The 15,997-nt window shown below is 39.7% G+C and overlaps 1 protein-coding gene across 1 annotated transcript in view; it reads right to left on the bottom strand.

Moving 5' to 3' along the window:
• The window catches only part of slc7a11 (solute carrier family 7 member 11), a 56,752-nt gene that overhangs the window by 18,943 nt on the left and 21,812 nt on the right, over positions 1 to 15,997 (bottom strand). Inside the window, exons 4-5 of the mRNA XM_047354563.1 lie at positions 15,731 to 15,856; positions 2,589 to 2,688 (exon numbers count right to left, since the gene is read on the bottom strand). Of these exons, the coding sequence (XP_047210519.1) occupies positions 2,589 to 2,688; positions 15,731 to 15,856 (226 nt within the window). The remainder of the gene's footprint in view (positions 1 to 2,588; positions 2,689 to 15,730; positions 15,857 to 15,997) is intronic.

The raw sequence follows: 15,997 nt of genomic DNA on the forward strand, positions 1-15,997 counted from the left end.
AAAGCTTTTCTGATTCTGATTCTGATTCTGATGTAGAAATTAACCAGTAATTATGCCATTTGGATTGTGTTTATCAACCAAAATGACTCAATTAGAACTATTTGTGAGTTATATCCTCCTGGGCAACAGACATAACGTAGGCTACATACTGTATCTACCAAGAGCCTTCATTCAGGTTTGACTCACTATTACATATCTATATGTAATGTGATTTAACCCCAAAGTTTAAAATTTTAGACCATATTGAGCCAAATAAGGTTAATTATTTTATGCTCATATACCCCACACAAACTACAGAAAAATGGTAGGAAGCGCACACTAAAGTGTGTAATTAATGCAGAAATACAAGAGATCATAAACTTAAGGGCATTCTTTGATTCACAGTTTGAACATTGGAGAGTTAATAATAAACATAATAACATATTTACATTTTTGTCTTGTACTAGTAGCAGAAACAACTTGTAGTTTATTCTAACGTTCCATTAGAACATGGAACTGTTTATTTCCAACATGTCTTCTCGATATCATATTGGACAAAGTTAAGTTCTAATTTATAAATCACTTGTGGTACGATTACATTGAATACATTTTTTTAATAGTTAATTTTTAATAGTTTAATTTTCTGAGGTAGATCAAAGTTTCTAGAAATTTCAAATTAGAAATCCATGATTTTTGTCCTCTGGTGTATAAACAAGGTGTGACTCAGAAGTGTGTTTCTTTTAGCCATTGGTCTGTAAGCTGGACCAGGACCCATATCAATGTAGTCATGATGCACTGTGAGCTGGATAGTAAGACAGCTTAGATCAACAAAGGAGCAGTAAAGAGTTGCATCTAGGGTTACTAGGTCTCCCTAACAACCATTAGATTCAATCTACTTGCCAATCATGTATGAAAAGCAAGCCTTTTCTGTCCTATTATTACAAAGGTTTATTAAACTGGGACTTTACCTGAAACTGTGCTTTGGTCAGATCAAAGAAGCTTAGTAGGAAACAAAGAATAAACATGTGGGATAAACTGAATTGCCTCCTCAGCATGCAAGCTAATTATACAGAACTCTACTATGACAAAAATATTTACTTTAGCTGTGTTGAAGCACAGACACATCTGAAAGTTTGCTGAAAACTAGACATCAAATTGTTTGACAGCCCTGATTTATAGAGATTGCTCAAAAAGCAATTGTGAAACATGCTCCAACCTTATAGGGGAGGACTAAGTGCTGTTGTAATGCCAAAAGGGGGTTGTATAAAGTACCAACAGCCCCAGTACCAATAGGTGTGGCACCAGGAATTTACCAAAAAAAAAAAAAAAAATCTATGTATATGGGTTTTTTTTACACCTAGAATGTTAAGTTTGTTTTCTTGTTTTTTTTCTAAAGATTTTTTTTTTTTTGCGGCACTAGTGGCCTTTATTTTTTACAGTAGTTTTTGACAGTAGATAGACAGGAAATGGGGATGGAGAGAGAGGGGAAGACATGCGGAAAATTTCACCAGGGCCAAACCTGGGACAGCCACGTCGTGGACTAAGGCTTCCGTATATGGTGCGCTTAACCCCCTACACCACCAGCGCTGTGTCTTGTGTTTAGTCTGTTTTAAATAATCTCTGGTTTGTTTCCCCCTTTAGTGTGGTTCGTATGTGTATATGTGAACACAGCAATCCCAGTAGGTGTGGACCAAACAACCATACCAAGACAGTTTTAAGGAGGTGGTCTCAATATGGTTCCCAACAATCTCTAGTTCGGTTCCTTTATGGTGTGAATGTGATCCGACGCAGTTACCTGGTGTACGCTCCAAGCTTAATCCAAACACCTTGTTGTAGAGAGTTTTGCGTTGCAATGTGGGAGGTGGTAAACAAACTACTAAACAAAGGCCATGCATCTTCCTCCTCAAGCATGAAGCCCTATGCAACATTCAAAATGTCTCCTCAAAATCATTCAGTATACTTTCTTATAGAATTTTTCCTGAAATAGTACCTAGAAACACACTAACGATATGATTAAATTCTCCATGTTTTCTACCAGCGCAGAACACAACATCTCCCGCTTGGTCCAAAGTAAACGAGCTGTAAGTGTGAAAATGCCCTCTACTGTATCTATATGTATACATCCATATCTGTAGAGAGAGAGTGTGTTTCCTCACTACTTTAAAATGTTTGAGATTTTGTGAGATTATGCTATTGCCATAAAAGTTTAATTCATTTTAAGGCAAACTGATATAGATGTGTAAAAACACACCAGTGGTGCTACAAAATGTGGCTGCCACTGTAGATGTTGAACAATTACTTTTATACACATTTAGAACTATTTCCATACCAGACATTCTCTAACAATGTTCGGTGGAGTAAATATTTGAAACTGTTATGTAGTCGCGCCAATTATTTTAGTTATTTTTAACTTCTATGCAAAGTATCCTTAATGCATTTATTCATGAACTATTCCTGTTAATGGAATAATGAAAACAGCTTAGATTAACATTTAGTTGCTGACTGATAAGGTTTAAAATGTTTGTAGTTTGCTACCAATGAAACCCAACACTGCTACTGTATCTTTACTTGAATCTGTTTGCCTCTGTGTTCTTGTGGACCATACCTACCAACCAGCATATGCATACATCCCGGAGTAGAAAGCCAGGGGCATTCCAGACAGCTGTACATTTGTCAATTCAAAGGCATTCTCGAAGTTTTTGGTCTCACCTGTACACACACAAACACACACATAAATGAGGACATTTATTACTTTGGGTATTCTGAAACACCTTAATTGATCCAAAATAAAGTGGCATTGCTGCCATGGAATTGCATGTGTGTAGTATGTGCAGTTGCACACCACAATGGGCATCCTGTGCCCAGACATTAACAACAATAATAAAAGTAGCCATAAAGTCAATGAATGGGGGAGTTTATATAAATAAACTGAATTGAATTGAAATGAGTGATTTTAGATTTGGAGATAAATATTTCTGTCCAATATCTGCACAATATCTTTCCGGTGTGATCAACTTTGAGCTGTTAATTAATTTATGAGCAAATACAGCCCATAATATGATTCAGCGTCATTGTCTAATCTCATTGCTAAGCATAATAAACTCTGCACTGATAATCAGGTCTAAGATCAGTAAATGTTATTCCACTGAACAAGGCAAGTTCACCCTATTTAGCATATTTATTTTGGATTTGTTTATGCAAACTATAAGGTTAGGTTTCGGAGCAACTTCAATTAATAAATCCAGCTCCAACACTGACTGACTCTAGATCAAACACAACATATGTACAGTTTATGTCACAGGAATTAAAAACATTCAGAATTATTGAGTTAAAATGGTTTCATTAAGCTGTGTTTATTGCAGGCTAAAATCTAATTCTCTAGTTTCTGCACAGTGCCACAGGTTTAACAGATACACTCTTGTGTCTAAAGGAGCAATTAATCAGTTTAAATGAATTAATTTATTTTGATTAATAACTTGTTCACAGTTGGATAGCATGCTGTGATAAATGGCTTAAACTCAAAGGAGGGCTGCTACTCTCTAATTAATTAGAAGGCCAGGAAATGGTAGTTAATGAGCAAAGGAATAAGATGGGTTTGTTTTTAGATTCTATCAAAGTTTGCATGATCCTTTGCCGAGCTCAGGCGGATATTTGTTTCTTGTTTCATTATCTTAACCTAAATCCCTGCTGCTGATCTGATCTTACATGTTATGGAAAACTGGTATTCATCTGGTATTATCCTTTACAAACAATATGGACACTTTCTTGTCTCAATGTATTTTGCAGCTCTCTAGTGGTGAGATTGAATTGGTGCTCTGTGATCTCTCAGTGTGACCAACAGTCAGTTTAGCTCTATCATGATCAAACATCAAGCAATTTCATAAATAATCTGGGAAAATCATGCACTCTGCAACCGCAGTCAAACTCTTATCATTACATCGACTGTAATGATAACATTTCTGGCTTCATTCTGCTGTGTAATTCACCAATGTTCAACTGCCCTGCACACTTTGTGCATAGATTATAGACTGGATCACTAACAGACCACCAAATGTTAGGATGGGAACACAGATATCATCAAGCATAATCCTGAACACAGGTGTGCCACAGGGCTGTGTGCTGAGTCCAAATCTTTCACCCTCTTCACACACAACTGTACCCAACTGCGCTCTTCCAACACCAAAATCAAGTCAAACCAATCTCAGATAAAATTGAATTACTGCAGGCAGGAGTACTAACATCTGGTCGAACGGTGTTTAAGCAATAACCTGGGCCCGTATTCTCAAAGATTCTCAGAGTCCCCTCAGAGAGCTTCTACCTTTAGCCTAAAACGTCCTACAAAGAAGTATTCGCTTCAGAGTACTTTAGTTAGCTGTTGAGAAAGTCTCTGAGCGAGGAGACGACAGCTGACCCCGCTGCTGAGAACAACTCTGAGCGAGGCGGTGTGGTTGACCCCGTTGCTAGGTGTGTGAGGATGTCTTCTAAGAGCTGTGATTGGTTGTTACAAAAAAACAAAAAATTCCTAGTAATCAATGGAAAGAAATTAACTGATCATAGAATTGTGTAGGTCATGATGATGAAACTTAACAATATTAAATTAATTGTCACACAGGATCAAAATGTTTGGTACCTTATTTTCAAGCTCGTTATTATTTTGATTTTCCTCCTATTATGTTTACTTACAGTCCTTGTCATTTTCATACTTCATCTATTTGATATTAATGTGGACACCCCCCTGTCAGAACATTACTGTGAAAAACAAAAACAAAAAAAAGTGGAGAAAACCAGACTGGACAGAGGAGCAGAGCCTGCAGTTGGCACAGCTGGTGGAGGAGAATACGGTGTTGGGACCTACAGCCATAGATTTCAACACTATAACTCTGGTACGGACATTCCTGGAACTTTTCAAAATAAAGTGCATTAACCTTCTTCCGGCACAGCCAGAAAAGGGGATAACTGCGGACTTCCGGTGGCGCCATTACCCAAATAAAAGCACAACTCCGAAGGGGGAAGGGGGGTAGCAGAGGACTTCCCATGATGACACTGCCGCATATAAGCCCCCACCTTTCCACAAGTCTTTCTCTTCCACGCGGCCTTGCAGAGGGACCGCATAGGAGAGGAAAGCGCGCTGATGTCTTTTGCTGGCAAAAAGACATAAATTCAACTGGATCCAAAGCCATACGATCATCAATCATATGCAAAGTTAAGTAGAATGAAATACTGTCTGTGTATCCGGTATTTTCATTCATGGACGGGGAAATTAAGGTGTAAGAGTTGCTTACGAAGCCCCACAGAAGCAAACCTGTGTCGCAGAGAGAGATCCCCGGCAGAGAAGCTGTTTCTACAAGCCGAGTCTGAAGGAAGTTACTACGGCCTGCACAACCGTGTTACAGTAACGAACAGCTGGGCAGCAGACAGGCCGAGCCGCCAGCTCTCCGGAGCTAACTCTTTTGTTCACAGAGCGAACACAGAGGTTAGCTACCGAGCCAACCGCTTGTTGACTGGATACCTTCTTCAAACTTTGCCCTTGGACAGCATTCCCTCAACATGGTCAGAGGTTAGTTTTGGGCAGATTAACAGATAGGTTTAGGATTAAATTATCTAAACATTTTCATGTTATGAAGTTTTGCTTTGTGGAACCTGGCTATCTTTAGAGCTAGTAGGCTAGCTATGGCACGCGCCGGTTCTGTGTTCTTTGTATGTTTTAAAGTTAAGATAAACTTTATTTAAAGGGTAGTTTTAACCAGAACATTGCTCATAATGCGCCGTCCGCGCTTATGCATTTTAACTCTTTTATTAACCCTGGTATTTTAAAGGTATGTGTTGATTCCGGTGCTAAGCTATCTTCTAGCTTAGCACCTTAGCTAGCTTCTTTGTTAGCTCAACAGCTAGCCGGTAAGGACACGTGCTAGCACTAAGACTATTAAACAGAGAGGTAGTTGGTTTTCAAGCTAGTGAATAATAGTTCCTGAACATCATTTACTAGATTTGATACCTAAGTAAACACCATTAAGCCCCATTTCTCCAGAAAGATTTGGCTCTTTTCCAAAATACTCAATAATATTTCTTCAAATATTATTTTAATAAATAAAGGCAGTTAATTAGACACCGTTGAGAATTAGTCATCCATGAGGTTGGTTTATTCAGCAGATCATTATTTAAAACATTATTTTATTAAAATAATATGTTACCTGATCTTGCATTGTGAAGGGTTGTCTAGGTGTTGCTGATTATTGCCTAAGTTAGTTACAAGACTAACTTAACTTAACTTCCAGATTCTTCAAGATAATCCTTGGTTCTCAAACATAAACATTGCATGGTAAAGTTGCATCACTCTTTTTGGTCATGATTTCCAATCATCTTTAATCAACTTGTTTATATTGTACATAGTCCATTAGTCTTCGTTATTCTTTAACTCTGCTTGGTAGTTTAGTTGAATTGTTTTAGCATAGTAAAGAGTTTGTTGATTGAAATATGTTTGACTTTGAGTTAATTTATTTTTGTTAATAAATTATTGTATTTTAAGAAATTGTGTGAATTCATTCCATATATGTGCAGAGTTTATGCTGTTCAATAATGCCAGAGCTCGTTTCACACCTTTCTATTCTGTCCTAATACCATCGCCTTAATGGGGCTGGTATTCACAGGACAATCCTTAACAGACCGAAATATTATTTGATAAAATATTAAAATATTAATATTAAAATATTAATATTACATATTAAATAATATTCTCAGATTCATATTTACAACAACGGTGTTGAAAGATTTGCTCCTGGGATCACTGGGAGGAAACACAGAGGCAGAGTTGGGAGCACATTGCTGACATCAATTTTCCTCTGCTTTCAGATCCAGTCTGGAATGTGAGCAGCTCTGGCACCTGCTGCAATCAGAAGCTAGAGAGGAGATTGCAGCACACCAGCGAACAAAATTGCTACTATTTCACCTGGTTTACACCTTCCTTACATGCATATAGTGTTTATATTACTGTATTTTATCTTGTCTAGAGTTTATATTTATGTATATATAATATATATATATATATATATATATACATATATATATATATATATATATAATTCTAGAATTGCGCTGCTCAAGATGGCAGCAGGTTGGAGTAGCTCTTTTACTTTTGATTCTGATTTATTCTTTTTTGAGAACTCCTCCTCTTGTGGTGGATACAGTTTATTTTTTTTTTGGACGACTTTCCTCTCCGGTGTCGGATGCTGTGCAGCTTGGAGGATTTTTCCTAATACTTTTCTATTAGGGGTTGCCATATAGCAACGGGGTTGTTTCATACAACCGGGAGCAGCTGATTAATATCTCAAAAGCTCAAATAATACTTCAATTACAACCCCAAATTCCTGATGAGTTGAAAAGAAGACGCCGTGGATGCAGAGCAGGAGCAAAGAGAAGAGAGAGAAGGAGGAAGTTCAAACCATCTCTTCCTTCGATTATGATGGGCAATGTGAGATCATTGGGAAACAAGTTAGATGAACTCCAAGCCCTACAAAGGACCCAGCCAGAGTACCGGGCATGTGTTTTACTGAGACATGGCTGCAGGATCATATCCCAGACTCCAGCATCTCTCTGCTTTTTAACCATACGAGCAGACAGAGATTTAAAGAGGAGCGGCAAATGTAAAGGAGGTGGACTGGCAGTACTTGTGAACAACAGATGGTGTTATCCAGGACAGGTTACTGTGAGGTATCGTCTCTGCAGTCCAGATATTGAATTGTTGGCAGTAAGTTTTCGTCCATATTATTTACCCAAAGAGTTCACCAGTGTTATTTTGGCGACAGTTTATGTTCCACCTTCCGCTGTTACCGACACTGCATGTGATGCCATCAGCTCAGTTGTTGCTAAGCTACAGACACAAAACCTCAATGCGTTTGTGGTGATATCTGATGATTCTAACCATGCTTCACTCTCTGCTACGCTTCCAACGTTTCAACAGTTTGTCAGCTGCTCTACCAGAGAAAACAAACGTTGGATTTGTTTTATGCAAATGTCAAGGACTCATACATCTCTAAAGCAAGACCTCCTCTAGGCAAATCAGATCACAATTTTGTTTTTCTCTGCTCGAAATATAAGCCCCTTGTTCAGAGGTAACCTGTAATAAAGAGGACTGTGAGAAAATGGTCACAGGAAGCTGAAGAAGCTCTGCAAGGTTGCTTTGAGGCTACAGACTGGGATGCACTGTGCCAGCCACATGGAGAGGACATCAGTGCCATGACTGAGTGTATAATCGACTATATAAACTTCTGTGTGGATAACATCATCCCCACCAGAACCGTGAGATGCTTCCCCAATAACAAACCCTAGATCACCAGTCACCTGAAGGACCTGCTTAACAAGAAAAAAAGACCCTTCAGAGAGGGAGACAGAGAATTATTGAGGAGTATACAGAAGCAACTTAAAGTCAAGATAAGAGACAACAAGGAGGTGTATAAGAAGCTGGAGAGCAAGCTCCAACAAAACAATATCTTCAAGCAGAAGGATGATCAGACCGATGGAGGTCTGGACAGAGCCAATGAACTGAACACATTCTTCAATAGGTTCAGTTCAGAAACAAGCTCAGCATCTTCCTCTCCCTGCTTACAGCCAAACAGACATCCCACCCTCCTTTGACCCACAGGACCCACAGCTGTCCAGTAACACCTCAAATGTTTTATCTCCCACCTCAGCCATGGACCCTTCTGCTTCTACATGTTTGCCTTCAACCATATCAGAAGATGCTGATGCTTCCTTTGTCAACCCCTTCCACCTGTGTGTCTCAAGAAGTCAGGTGAAGATGCAACTGGAGAGACTGAATTGGAATAAGGCTGCAGGTCCAGATCATGTCAGTCCTAGAGTCCTGAAGGGCTGTGCAGAGCAGCTCCGTGGGATTCTGCAGCACCTCTTCAAACCTAGCCTGGCCCAGAAGAAGGTTCTGGTGTTGTGGAAGACCTCCTGTCTTGTTCCGGTACCAAAGAAAACTCACCCATCAGTCCTCAATGACTATAGACCTGTTGCCCTGACATCCCACATCATGAAGGTCCTAGAGAGACTGCTGTTGACCTGAGTAAGCAAACAATAAACTATCAGGACCCCCTGCAGTTTGCTTATCGCTGTGGAGTTGGAGTTGAAGATGCCATCATACACCTGCTTCAACAAACCCACTGTCATCTGGACAAAGCCAGCAGCACTGAGAGGATCATATTCTTTGATTTCTCCAGTGCATTTAACACAATCCATCCTGATTTGCTTTGTCAGAAACTCCAGAAGACTCAGGTGGAGGCCTCAACCATCTCCTGGATCAAAGACTACCTGACAAACAGACCACAGTTTGTGAAACTGAAGGTTTGTGTGTCTAACCAGGTAGTCAGCAGCACAGGAACACCACAGGGGACTGTACTCTCACCATTCCTTTTCACTCTGTACACCTCAGACGTCCAGTACAAGACAGACTCCTGTCATCTGCAGAAATACTCGGATGATTCTGCAGTCGTGGGGTGGATCAGAGATGGACAAGAAGCTGAGAACAGGAAGGTGGTGGACCACTTTGTGGCATGGTGTGGAAACAATCATCTTATCTTGAACGTGACTAAAACAAAGGAGAAACAGGAATAAGTCGGAAACTATTTCCATCATGGGAGAAGACTGGAGTGGAGATGCAACTGTGAAGCCATGTACAAGAAGGGACAGAGCAGACTGTACTTGTTGAGGAAGCTTAGGTCCTTTGGTGTTTGCAGCAAGATGCTGCATATCTTCTATAAGTCTGTTGTGGAAAGTGTGATCTCTTCTGCCATCATCTGCTGGGGAAGCAGCATCAGAGCCAGGGACTTAAAAAAGCTCAACAAGCTGATAAAGAAGGCTGGCTCTGTTCTGGGGACTCCTCCGGAACCTCTGGAGATCATTGTGGAAAGACGGATTCTTCATAAAATGAAGAACATTATGGAAAACCCTGAGCATCCTCTTCATGAGACTGTCATACAACAACAGAGTGTCTTCAGTCAGAGGCTTCTTCAGATCTGCTGTAAGACGAAGCGCTACAGGAGATCCTTCCTCCCCACAATCATCAGCATCTACAACGGCTCTTTGAAGAAACCTTCATAATGAGCTACAACAACATTTAATTTCCCTTTGGGATTTATAAAGTATTTTTGAATTGAATTGAATATATTTGTTTTTCAACATTTAAAATTTTTCCTCAATGCTTTCTTGGAAAACATGATGGAAACAAGCTCAGTAGGAGCCCTCTGTTTCTGTCACCTGTGGAGCATAAAACGCATGTGACTCATCTAAGGGGCACTTTCATTCTCACTGAAAAAGAAAACTGTGTTTGATCAGCAGATTGATTCTAAACAAGTCAGGTTTGACGATTCATAAGGTGGACAGGCTGTAGGTAATCATACATGTCCATAAATCGCTGCATAAAGTTGTGCATAATTGCGGAACGATTGCAGCTTTGACACATCTGGAGGAGGGAAGATGTCAGAGGGAACATTTTATTCAGAGATTGTGCTGACCTGCAGGCGCCTGATGATGCATGGCTTATTGGCTGGCTTAGATTGCCTCGGGCAATTATTTTTGAGTTTTGCATGGAGCTGGCCTCAGTATTACAGAGGAAAACCAGCAGGAAAGGTGCATCTCCGGTGCCAGTTCCAGTTCACACTATCCTGCGGTCCTTTACTGGAGCTTTTCAGAGGGAGCTGACTGACAGGTCAGGTATTTAACAGTCATTGCCGAGCCGGGCCATGCCAACCATCTATATAAAGTTCCCCTAATCTGTGGCTCTCATTTTCAGCGAGAAGCCGATTTCTAAATGTAATAAGAGCAATGGACCGCACTCATATTGCTATAAGGGCCCCATCTGTAACTGAATATGAATTTATGAATGGAAGGCATTCTCATTCAATATTTGTGCAATCTATTTATGACGCGCTAATGTGTCTCACTAATGCAATGGCACGTTTGCCTCCTGAGCTCATGATTCCTTTGTACTATAATAATTATAAGTGTTGGGATCAAACCTTAAACAGACTCTGTGCAAGATGGCTGCTTTTAGGTGATTTTCGATTTTTTTTTCATGTGACATCCTGGTTTTAAAGATTTAAAGTACTTCACATAGTGCAGTGACTAACTGCATGTGGTCTCTCTCATACACTACACTTGAAAACTGGTTATGATTTGTGGGTGTTTTTGGATTTTGTTGGTCTTATTTCACAGTTGACGTTTTGAATCATGTTTCTGTTTATTTTTCTGGCCATGTTTTGGTCTTGTTCATGTTTTGTCAAGTTTGGTTTTTGGATCTGGTTATGCTTTCGTTTAATGTTTTTCTAGTTATGTTTCTATTAGTTTGTATTCTTGAATTCCTGTTTTGCTCCAGTCACGTTTGTTCTCTCCTGTCAGTTAGGTTTATTCGGTTCACCTGCACCTAGTTAATCTGTCTTGCTTCACCTGGTTCACTCTCCATATATAAACACCTGTTCTGTTTATTCCTCACAGAAACATTTTCAGATCTTGCTTATGTCTTGTTTTTCGGGTCATGCCATGTCTGTCTTGCCAGCCCATTTATTGTTTTGTTCCTGCCTCTTCTGAGAGTGAGTTTTTGTTTTTTAGTCATTAAATCCTTATCACTTACCATCATGCTGCCTGCTAATCTGCATTCTGGGTTCGTCCGTTGCTCAAGTCCTAACACTCAGTTTGTCTGTTTTTTCTTCCTAGATTAAACCATTAAAGGAGCTACAACCATTAACATTTACTTTTCCTTCCCATAGAAAGGACTCCTGGATCAGTGCTTCTGAGTTCTTTTTCTGTTTGAGCTCTTTTCCCTTCTTGGGGCATCTTGTGATAAAATGTCCTCCTTGTCCACAATATCGGCAAAGACCACCCTCAAAGCGACGTTGTCGTTCCTCTGGGGAGAGTCGAGTGTGACCAATCTGCATCGGTTCCGGTTCCGCAGATCCCTCTGAAGAGGAAGTGGGTGCATCGAGGAAAGTGGTTCGAGGCGCCAGAGAGTGCTGCCACTGTGAATTGTAGTTCCTTTCTGTTTGTCTCTCTCTTAGACGGTTGTCAATGTGGATCGATAGGTTGATTAATTCATCCAGTCTTTCGGGTTCATCTCTCAAAACCAACTGGTCCTTTACTTGATCTGCAAGGGAATTAACAAAAATACCCTTGAGTGCCGCTTCATCCCAACCCACCTCCTGCGCTGCCACCCGGAAGTCGATGGCGAGCTGAGCCAACGCTCTCCTTCCCTGTTTGAGGGTGAGTATCGTCTTAGCCGCTGCCTCCTGCTGGAGTGGTTGATCGAAGACTCTCTTGAAGTGACTGAAAAAAATGGCATAACTAAGAGACTCAACAGGGTTAGATGCCAAATAGGCGTGCACCCAGCGCAGAGCAGATCCCTTTAGCGAGGTAACAATATAAGTAATCTTGGAGGCAGCAGTAGGGAAAAGGGAGGGGGAACGACTAAATGCTAATTCACACTGGAGAGAAAAACCACCAAAGTTATTAGGATTACCATCAAACAGTTCAGACGGACGGAAGACAGGCTCTCGGATCCCAGAAGATAGAATTGTGGGTGGCTGAGGATTCTCTAAACGAGCTGGAGGATTGGAAGAGGCAGGTGAGAGTTTGGTTATGATTTCGCTTAATGCATGAACCATACCACCAAGTTCTGTGAGATGAGAATCCGTAGTCCTTTGTTGTTGCAGTAGCTGTTGAAGCATGGTTTCAGTAGATTGTAGGCATTCCTTTAAGGAAGTCTGTTCATCATCTGAATTGTTCTTCGACATGTTAGATGGCTGGAACATACTATCATGAATTGCTTAGATAGTCGAAGTAGAACAAAATCAGAGGATGAAACAGACTCAGCACACAGGATAAGACGGTAAATGAGGTTTATTTCTACTGTAGACTTTGTTTAAGGAATCTTGAGCTGGAGTTGTCCAGAAGCCAGAGGAGGAGGAGGTAAACCCAGGAATCCAAGGAGAGAGAGAGAGAGTACTGGTGATGAGAATATTTACAGTGCAGTCCTTAGGAGGAAGTATTACCAGATGTTGGCAGGCAGGTAGGCAGATAGGCAGGTCGACAGGCAGACAGGCAGGCAGACGGATTGGCAGACAGACAGGAGTCCACATAACTGAGGTTATGTTCCAGCAAAGGTCTGTATCAGCAGCTACCTTAAGAAGCCCATGAGCTCATTAGGAGAATGCGTTGCAGCTGCAGACAATGAGCTGCCAGAACCAACCAGAAGGGGAGGAGCAGAGATCCTACATCTACAGACTAAATATTTTGCCCATTTCTCTTTGCAAATGAAACAGGTTGTATGACTCTGTTAACATCAAAGCTAAAGTCTTGCCATAGATTCCTAGTTAGATTCAGGTCTGAACTTTGACTAAGCAATTGTATGCTTCAAATTGAACCACTCCAAATTTAAACAAGGGTTCTGGCTTTATGTTTAAGGAAGTTTTCCTTTTGGAAGATAACCCTCTGCCCCAGCCTCAAATCGTTTACAGCCTTTAACAGGTTTTTACCTTTATTTAGATCATTTACTTATCTTCCCATAGCGTGATGCTGCCACCACCATACCGCTGTACAGCTAGACTTTTCCTGAGATTAAATTGCACACAGATGGACTGATAACCGATTGGGTGACTTCTATTGGGTGATTTGATCACAATGGATTTCATTTAGGGGTATCATAGCAACTAAATACAAATTCATGCCACACTTTTCAGATTCTCATTTAAAAGAAATTCTGAAACAAATATGATATCATTATTTTCTATCAACTTGTCTATCAACTTTATTTTTATTGGTGCAATTCTGCGCCATTTAAAGTACATTAAATAAATGTGGTTGTATCATGAGAAAATTTGAAAACATATGAATACTGTTGAAAAGCTCTTTATTTATTTAATTTCCCTTTGGAATAAAGTATTTTTGAATTGAATTTCAATTGAATTTATACAGTGAGGAAGAAATGGCCTGAATAGGCCCTGGAGGGACCCCCATGATGCATTACTCCTTTCCAAAAACACAATCACTCAACTTGACATACCGATGTCATTTGGTTCAGAGTAAGTCAGAATATTCATTGTTGGGACCCAGCCATGGATTTTAACATTAAACTCCGGTACAAACACTTCTGGAACTTTTCAAAATAAAGTGCATTAACCTTCTTCCAGCACAGCCAGGAAACGGGATAACTGTGGAGTTCCTGTGACGCCACTTCCCAAATAAAAGCACAGCTGTTACTACAAACGCCCTCTTCCACACGGCCTTCGAAAGGGACCGGATAGGGGAGACAAGCGTGCTGATGTCTCTTTGCTGGCAAACAGACATAAACTCTTCAACTGGATCCAGTTGTGTTCTTTGTATGTTTTTAAAGTTAAGACACACTTTATTAAAGGGTGATTTTAAACAGAAGATTGATCATAACGCGCCGTCCGCGCTTATGCATTTTAACCCTTTTATTAACCCTCATATTTTAAAGGTATGTGTTTGATTCTGGTGCTAAATAATATTTAACAAAAAGTTGTTAGTTTTCAGGCTAGTGAATAATAGTCCCTACACATTATTTCACTAAATCTAAGCCCCATTTCTCCAGAAGGATTTGGCTCTTTCCAAAATATTCCCTTAATTATATTTCTTCAAATATTATTTCAATAAATAAAGGCAGCTAATTAGACACTGTTGAGAAAAGGTCATCCAGAAGGTTGGTTTTATTCAGCAGATCATTATTTAAACATTATTATATTATATATAATATTTTATCTGATCTTGCATTGTGAAGGGTTGTCTAAACATTTGCTGATTATTACCTAAGTTGGTTCCAAGATTAACTTAACTTAACTTCCAGATTCTTCAAGATAATCCTTGGTTCTCAAACATAAATAACATTGCATGGTAATGTTGCATCACTCTTTTGGTCATGGTTCTCAATCATCTTTAATCAACTTGTTTATATTGTACATAGTCCATTAGTCTTCATCATTCTTTAATTCTGCTTGGTAGTTTAGTTGGATTGTTTTAGCATAGTAAAGAGTTTGTTGATTTAAATATGTTTGGCTTTGAGTTGACGTTTTTTGTTAATAAATTCTTGTATTTTAAGAAATTGTGTGAATTCATTCCATATATGTGCAGAGTTTATGCTGTTCAATAATGCCAGAGCTCGTCTCACACCTTTCTATTTTGTCCTAATACCATCGCCTTACTGGGCTGGTATTCACAGGACAACCCTTAACATACCGAAATATTATTTGATAAAATATTAATATTAAATATTAAATAATATTCTCAGATTCATAATCCCAACATCATGTTGAAGTTCCTTTCTTGCCATATCAGCATGTGTGTTTGAAAGCTGAGATTTGTTTTTTGCTCTAAACATTGAAAGCAAAGCAGCTTTATTCCATGTCCTGTAAATGATTGTATGAATGCATCTAAAGTAAAGAAAGCAGCAGCTCCTCCTCTGAACACTTGTTGCTGGGACATTGTGAAATGTACTTGATGCCTGCTGCGTACAGCTGCGTGCATGTCACAGCCCACGAGTCTCCAAGGTTATATTTACAGTGCATGCTTCAGTGGAACACTAAGGAAGCAATGATCATTTTTGCAGCTGAGTGCTCGATTTGAGGCCCTGATGTGTTCTTGGCCAACACTTACCAAACATGGAAGGAGAACTACAGGTGTTGTGGAATGAGGAAGCTTGCAGGGTGTTGAGATTTTTAGCATGACAATGATAGTATAACAGTCTTACCTTTAAAGAGCTGGTACATCCCAGGTACTATGATGGTGGCGATGGCTACTAACTTGCTGATGGTGAGGATGATCTGAATCCTGGCTGTCCAGGTAACACTCATACTGTTCAGATAAATAACAGAAGCTGCACAGAGAAACAAAGCTGTCAACAAAACTCATACAGCACCATCGTTTCTGAATGGATTTACAAAAGTATTAGCCTAGCATCATAAAAACATTAACTAAAAATTAACCTAAAGCATTCAATTATTACACTGCAACCACA

This window comes from Girardinichthys multiradiatus, chromosome 23, assembly GCF_021462225.1.
Source record: "Girardinichthys multiradiatus isolate DD_20200921_A chromosome 23, DD_fGirMul_XY1, whole genome shotgun sequence".
Lineage (NCBI taxonomy): Eukaryota > Metazoa > Chordata > Actinopteri > Cyprinodontiformes > Goodeidae > Girardinichthys > Girardinichthys multiradiatus.